The sequence below is a fragment of the Vanessa atalanta genome, chromosome 7, assembly GCF_905147765.1.
Source record: "Vanessa atalanta chromosome 7, ilVanAtal1.2, whole genome shotgun sequence".
Classification (NCBI taxonomy): Eukaryota; Metazoa; Arthropoda; class Insecta; order Lepidoptera; family Nymphalidae; genus Vanessa; species Vanessa atalanta.
In genome coordinates, this window is record NC_061877.1 from 13,643,466 (window position 1) to 13,651,049 (window position 7,584).

Consider the following 7,584-nt stretch of genomic DNA (forward strand, 5'->3'; position numbering starts at 1 on the left):
ATGCGCGCACGCGCTCTGCCCGCCCGCGCGGCGCGACTGCTGCTGCTGGCGCTTCTGCTCGCCGGTAAAAAAAACTATTCGTATAGTAAAATCATTTAATTAAATTCTGTTAATCAATAAATCAATTCATTGTTCATTTAGGGTGCGCTGGAAACCCGGATGCGAAGCGGCTTTATGATGATCTGCTTAGCAACTATAACAAGCTAGTGCGACCGGTACTCAACGTGAGCGACGCGCTCACCGTGCGTATCAAACTTAAGCTCAGCCAGCTTATTGATGTTGTAAGTTGCTCTGTCTTCGTGTACTTATTAGTCATGTTATTTCGATGAATGTAACAATAATACTATTTGTAAATGGTACTGATTGTTATGCGTACTCTATATATGTACGTTACAACGAATACGAGTACTTATCCTGACATACCTTCCTCACAATAGCTTACCACTGTAATGTAACAACATCAATTTGTTTCAGAATCTGAAGAATCAAATTATGACAACAAATTTATGGGTGGAACAGGTAACTGAGATAAGTTCGTTATTTCAGCAGTAAATCTGCTAAAAAGTGAAAAATAATATTACAAACGTTTCATTTGCAGAGTTGGTACGACTACAAGCTGTCATGGGAGCCGCGTGAGTACGGTGGCGTGGAAATGCTCCACGTCCCGTCAGATCACATCTGGCGACCAGATATAGTGCTATATAACAAGTGAGTAATCGCTGCATCACTACGATTGAAAACAGTGTAGTTTCGTCGTCCAAGGTTGAACATTATTCATAGAACAAACAAATTGCAGTGCCGACGGTAACTTTGAGGTGACACTGGCTACAAAGGCGACGCTGAACTACACGGGCCGCGTGGACTGGCGCCCTCCCGCTATTTACAAGTCCTCCTGCGAGATTGACGTCGAATACTTTCCCTTCGACCAGCAAACATGCATTATGAAATTTGGCTCCTGGACATACGATGGATTTCAGGTAAAAAAATATTTCATAATCTTTAAAAATGTCTTGAAGAATTAATGTAATGAAAATATGAAGAATAATAAATACAGAAACACAAATTTAAGTTGTATAATTTTAAGGGACAATGCAATATTTCAGGTGGATTTGCGTCATATCGACGAGGCACGTGGTACCAACGTAGTGGAATTAGGCGTCGACCTTAGTGAATTTTATACCTCAGTGGAATGGGACATCCTCGAGGTGCCAGCTGTGAGGTGGATATTGTTCTTTTATTATTAATATATTTATTCTGAAAACTCTAAGACTGTCAAAAACGCAATACTTAAACTGTAAGCTCAACTTATTAAACACGAAATTACAACCTAACATCAAAATCAAATGGTATTCATTTTAGGAATGAGAAATTCTATACATGCTGCGATGAGCCCTACTTGGATATAACGTTCAATATAACCATGCGTCGCAAAACGTTATTCTACACGGTGAACCTGATCATCCCCTGCATGGGCATCTCCTTCCTGACGGTGCTGGTGTTCTACCTACCCTCCGACAGCGGCGAAAAGGTGTCGCTCTCCATCTCCATTCTGCTGTCGCTCACCGTGTTCTTCCTACTGCTCGCTGAAATTATACCGCCTACCTCACTCGTCGTACCGCTGCTTGGCAAATTTGTGCTTTTTACTATGATACTTGATACTTTTAGGTAAGCTTTGTTTTTGTATTTTCTAATAATCGTTGTTACTTTTACGCATTTAAGTAAAGCGACCTAAACTTATTAAAAACAAAACGAGGTTAGTGATTCTAATTATACTGCAGCACCTAGTTCCAGGTCCTATATGTTTGTTAATTTCAATACTAAGTTTATTCAGTTTATATAATATATGTTTCAGTATCTGCGTGACAGTCGTGGTGCTGAACGTGCACTTTCGGTCTCCCCAGACACACACAATGGCTCCTTGGGTCCGCCGAGTATTCATACATGTACTGCCACGTCTTCTCGTTATGCGTCGTCCGCACTATCGCCTCGACCCACATCGCAGTCGCTTGTACGTTTCCAAAAATGTCCAGAATATAAAATATTAAAAATGAATACAAACAATGGTACCTCACGTTAAAAATTCTCATGTTTCAGTGCGGGCCTAGTAACAAGCGAAGGCTGGTCACCCATAGTAGGACCGGTGGGAATGGGATCAGCAGGCGCACTGAGCGCGGCGGCTGCCGGTGACGAGCGTTCTCCTTCCCCTGGAGCGTGTCGCTTACATGACGCTCCAGCGCTCTGTGACGCACTGCGTCGATGGCACCGCTGTCCTGAATTGCATAAAGCTATCGACGGTATTAATTACATCGCCGACCAAACACGGAAAGAGGAGGAGTCAACCAGGGTAAGTAAACCAAGCTGTCGTGTATGGTTTTCTAACTGAGACTTAAATATCTAAAAGAGGCTTAAATTTCGATCTTATTTTTAAATATACAATATACTCTTACTCTACTATACTCTTACTCAATCCACTGAAATTGATGTTATTTTATACATGCTTTTCTAAACAGGTGAAGGAAGACTGGAAATACGTGGCTATGGTGTTGGATCGGCTATTCCTGTGGATTTTCACACTGGCGGTACTGGTCGGCTCGGCCGGCATCATCCTACAGGCGCCAACGCTCTACGACGAGCGCGCGCCCATCGACGTGCGCCTCTCTGAGATCGCGTACGCGGCCGCCAAGCCACGCCCGCCGCCACCTCGCTGAGCCGACAACACTATCTCCTTAAATTATGCCACATAAAACGATACCCTATGTTCGATTGTTATACTCTACCTTAGCCGAGCGCTGTCGACCAGCGTTCGGTCCGTCGCACTGCGTTTATTATTATTATTGTAAATAAAATTATATTATATAAATAATAGTTTATACGACGAAATAACGTGATCGAAGATAAGTCGAATTTCTTTTGATAGAGACGAAATAAACTCGTTTGTTTACAGTATGCGTTTCATTGCACATTTAATCCATGTTTACTACAATATCTACATATAAATGGGCAGAGTCGCAGATAAAACAGTTCACATGTGTTTGTGAGTTTAAAAAATCCTCTTTTCGTAAAATTTTCAATATGAATTATAAACTATTTTTTACCATTAAAATAAATTTAATACTCGTACATATTATTTTATTTGTATTATTACTTTATTATACACATTATCCACAAAAGATTGTTATCTTAAAACTTAGTAAAGAAAGAAGTTTGGATTTAGATTATTTACTATTTACTTACAAGTTCTTAAATTAGTTTTACAGATAATAACTTTAGTTACAGTTGTTTGAGTTATTCTAAAACAAAACAATATGCCAGTCAGAGTCAGCGTGCGTCACTTGGGATAAAAGTACTTTTAAAAAATCAATGTACTATCAATTAGAATCATTTATCTAATTCAAAAGTAATATTTTGGCGCCGCTGAAGATAAATGATTTTATATTTATTACTTAGAACACTGGACCAGTCTGGTATACACACTGACTGCAGCCGTCCACACTTAATATTTCGGCTTCAAATTTCTAACCATGTGGTACGTATAAAAAAAACCTCCTGTAATACAAAATAATAAAAATAAAATAAAAAAGCTTTTATTTCCATAACCTTATTTTCCATTTCTAATGTTGGTATTCGTTTCTAAATGAAGAAGAAACTAACTAACATACTAAACTAACTAACTAAAATGTAAGACTAAATTAATAAATAAGTCTTATTATTCATTAAAAGAGTACTTCTTAGTTTTTAAAAAACGCCTAGATTTAGGCTCGGTTTCCATCACAGGACACTAATTATTGTAAAAAAAACAGCATTGTAAATATGTTTATTTGAAAAGAGCAACTGTGCGAGTTTCTTGCCGTTTCTTCTCGCTGGAGGCTGCTTTCCGAGACGGTGGTAGTATTTTAATATTGACGATTTAAAAACGCTTCGTTGTGAAGCTTACTTGAATAAACTTGATTTGATTTGATTTGTGTAGTAGTTTGTTAGATTTTAGTGTTTTGCTTATGTCTAAATGTTAGTAAAAGTTAACAGTCGTTCACCTGTTTCGTTTCTTTGGCCCAGTCCAAACTGTCCCATGATGAGTTTTTCTTCTTTTTCAGGCTGCCCTATTTTTGCATTAAAGTGTCCTAGTATTATGATTTTCTTGTCGGCTATTGTGTGAGCTCTTTTTAAATCGTTGAAATATTTTGCATTTCTATATCGTCTAAGCTTGCTGTGGGTGCGTATGCCTGAATCAAAGAAACGTTAAGTCTGCCAAATTTCATTTGTAATAACGCTAGAGTCCTAGTATGTCGCAGTAATACAAGATATAAAGGTTCAATTATGATGTCAAAATCAAAAGACAAATAGGTAAACATGATTTTACCTTCTGGAGGTTTACTATGCCACTTACTATAAATTACTGTAAACAACAAATTAAACATAACGACGACTTTATGAATTTAAATATAAGACATTTAAGTAAAAACAACAATTAATGACATAAATTCAAAACCTCATTCTATAAATATATATATATATATATATTCTGAAAAGATATATTCCATTAATTCACTAAACTAACCACTTACTAATTAAAAAACTCAAATATTAGGATAACTTACCCATATATTGAATTTCAGGTATGATTTCGCTACTAAGCGGATGATAATGAAAAAATTGTAAAAAGAGAGTATGTCCAGTATACACACACACATTATATCCATATTTAAATGAAAGATTAATTAATTTTGTTAATATATGATTTTTTTTTTTTTTAATTATTATTGTAGTTTATGTTCCACAGAATGGATGTGTGTCCAATAACAACGCAAGGGTAGGAACTGTCGTTAATTGATACATCATAAATGAAAGCCGATCGTGAAAATTGAAAGTAGGTTGAAGACGTGAAATAGAAACAAATTTCATTTCGTTCTAAACGTTGTTCCGTGGTCCGATTAGTTAGAATATTAGCATTTTTTGTAGTATTTCGAGTTCATCGACTCAAATTACTGCTCTCACGTCTTGCTGGCACGGGTCTAAACGTAATCGCACTTAAGTGCTAAAAAAACACATTTGTCGTATCTTCACTATCGCTAGTATCGGAATACTTGGCGTCGATATTTCAAGCCTCGTTCAGTTCGTCTAAGACTTAACAAGGCGCAAATTCGGCCTCACATGGAGTACTGCTCTCACCTCTGGGCGGGTGCTCCCCAGTACCAGCTCCTTCCATTTGACCGTATCCAACGTAGAGCGGCTCGAATTATCGAATTATCGTAGGGATATTGGATCGCTCTGGATCTTCTACAGAATTTTTCACGGGGAATGTTCCGAGGAATTGTTCGGATTATTCCCGGCTGCTGAATTTCACCTTCGGACATCTCGTTAAAATTCCAAATATCCCCCGCGCCACCCAGATGTCCGAAAATCCACAACGGCGCGATTTTTAAAGCATTTTCTGCCTCGCACAACCACTCTGTGGAACCAGCTTTCGCCGGCAGTTTTTCCGAAACGATACGACTCGGGAAGCTTCAAGAAAAGAGCGTACATAAGCAGCCCGTAAATGTCCCACTGCTGGGATATAGGCCTCCTCTCCCTTTGAGGAGAAGGTTTGGAGCATTTTCCACCACGCTGCTCCAATGCGGGTTGGCGGAATACACATGTGACTGAATTTCGTTGAAATTAGACGCATGCAGGTTTCCTCACGATGTTTTCCTTCACCGCCGAGCACGAGATGAATTATAAACACAAATTAAGCACATGAAATTTCAGTGGTGCCTGCCTGGGTTTGAACCCGAAATCATCGGTTAAGATGTACGCGTTCTAACCACTGGACCATCTCGGCTCAAGAGCGTACTCTTTCCTAAAAATCCGGCACCTGCAAGCCCCCCGGTGTTGCAGATGTCCATGAGCGGTGGTAGTCACTTTCTATCAGGTGAGCCTCCTGAAATCAACACTGGCATGATTCCCAAGTCATCACCAAATAGCACACGAGAGGAACACCTGGGGATTTTAGTCGATACAAGTAAGACACTCGCCTTTCGGGGTGGTAAGGCTGAGGTAAGGCCTAAGGTATGACAGTTGTCACGGGGGACAAAAAAAACGTGGGCCGGTGACGGTATCTGGCCATGAGAGGTTCTAAGTAAAACATCAATACACGATGTAATGACTGTTTATCAACCGTTTTTGATTTCAAATAAACACATCAATAATTAAGAATTAACCAGACAAACTAAACGACATGAGTAATAGTATGAGTTGGCGTTCGTTTCATTTTCGAATTTAGAAAAAAATAAATAGGCAGGATAGTTTGAACCCTGAACTCACAAAATTAAATGAAACAGTTGTTTCAATGCAAGAGCAAATGCAGTGCAAAGCAGCAATCAACGACAGCAGCAGCAGCAGAAGCAAGAGCAAAAGAAGCAGCGGCAGCAGCACTGTAAAGGCAGCAATTCCACCACAAAACAGCAATTCCAACTCAGCGAAAACCTTCAGTTGAGTTCACCAAGCAATAATATAATACTTTGGAATAAAATTTTCAAAGATATTTAAAAAAAAGTAATAATAATAAATAAAGCACTCAAAAATCACAAAAATGATTTTATCATTTTAAGGATAAACTAAATTTTCGGGTCTCGCGATGTTAAATGTCTTATAGCGCAACGGTAAAAATTAAACCAAGCCGAAAACGTATGCGCGTCGGTAGGTAGGTAGGTAGGTGGTAGGTAGGTAGGTAGGTAGGTAGGTAGGTAGGTAGGTAGGTAGGTAGGTAGGTAGGTAGGTAGGTAGGTAGGTAGGTAGGTTAGGTTAGGTTAGGTTAGGTTAGGTTAGGTTAGGTTAGGTTAGGTTTTTTTTTTTTTTTTTTTTTAATTATGCTACATCCACAGGCTCGCATTTGCCCGTGCCTTTTTTTACAATTTAATTTATGTTTACGTGACAATTTTAGCGCACTGGGATTTACAGTAGTTACTATTCTAACAGTACTAGCTTATCAACTACTGTAGATCGATGAGCAGCGAAGATCTTCTCCGCCTCCGCCGGCGATGTCTTCTTGCCGGAGGCTCTTGCCCGTACTGACTTTATTTTTGTATATTTTTTTTTTTTTTGTACATTTTTTTTTTTTTTTTTTTTTATTTTCTACTATTTTAGCATATTTGTTGTACAGTAATTTATAGTAGTTATACCTTATTATTAACAATATTTACTTATTTCTATACAAATTATTTTTTTTTTTTTTTTTTTATTACATTTATTTTATAGTAAACTATGGTTATACCTTATTTTTAATTATGTATACTTAATTTTATACAGATAGTTTTGGGAATTTATTTTAACTTAGTCGATCTTATACTATGAACAGCGGACCCTGCCCCGTCACGAATCAGATTTAGCACAGCCTCGGCGATGGTGTTGTTACGCTGGTGTATTGCCATTTTTAAGCTGTGCTCTAATAATGTTTTAGCTGAGACCCCGATCGTTCGGCTGATGAAATTGCCGATTGCGTCGTCACAGACATCCGTGTAATAGACACAGGTGTTGGTGTGTCTAGTTATTGCTACCACGGCGTGAGGCACACTTTGATGTATTGTGAGCCTCGCACTTTTGGTTCGGATG

At 38.5% G+C, this 7,584-nt stretch overlaps 1 protein-coding gene across 1 annotated transcript; it reads left to right on the plus strand.

Moving 5' to 3' along the window:
* Positions 1 to 2,943, plus strand: LOC125065507 (acetylcholine receptor subunit alpha-like). The gene is made up of 10 exons (XM_047673168.1): positions 1 to 64; positions 142 to 281; positions 475 to 519; positions 599 to 708; positions 797 to 977; positions 1,104 to 1,219; positions 1,360 to 1,665; positions 1,853 to 2,008; positions 2,095 to 2,344; positions 2,511 to 2,943. Exons 1-10 carry the CDS (start codon positions 1 to 3, stop codon positions 2,706 to 2,708), a joined length of 1,566 nt encoding a protein of 521 aa, XP_047529124.1. The 3' UTR covers positions 2,709 to 2,943.
* Positions 2,944 to 7,584: the final 4,641 nt, after the last annotated feature.

What these genes read in the sequence shown, in the direction of transcription:
- LOC125065507 (XM_047673168.1), top strand. Translation starts at nt 1, where the DNA reads ATGCGCGCACGCGCTCTGCCCGCCCGCGCGGCGCGACTGCTGCTGCTG. An exon ending in GATATAGTGCTATATAACAA is followed by an intron (nt 709 to 796) that starts GTGAGTAATCGC and finishes AACAAATTGCAG; the next exon opens with TGCCGACGGTAACTTTGAGG. An exon ending in AAGAGGAGGAGTCAACCAGG is followed by an intron (nt 2,345 to 2,510) that starts GTAAGTAAACCA and finishes TTTTCTAAACAG; the next exon opens with GTGAAGGAAGACTGGAAATA.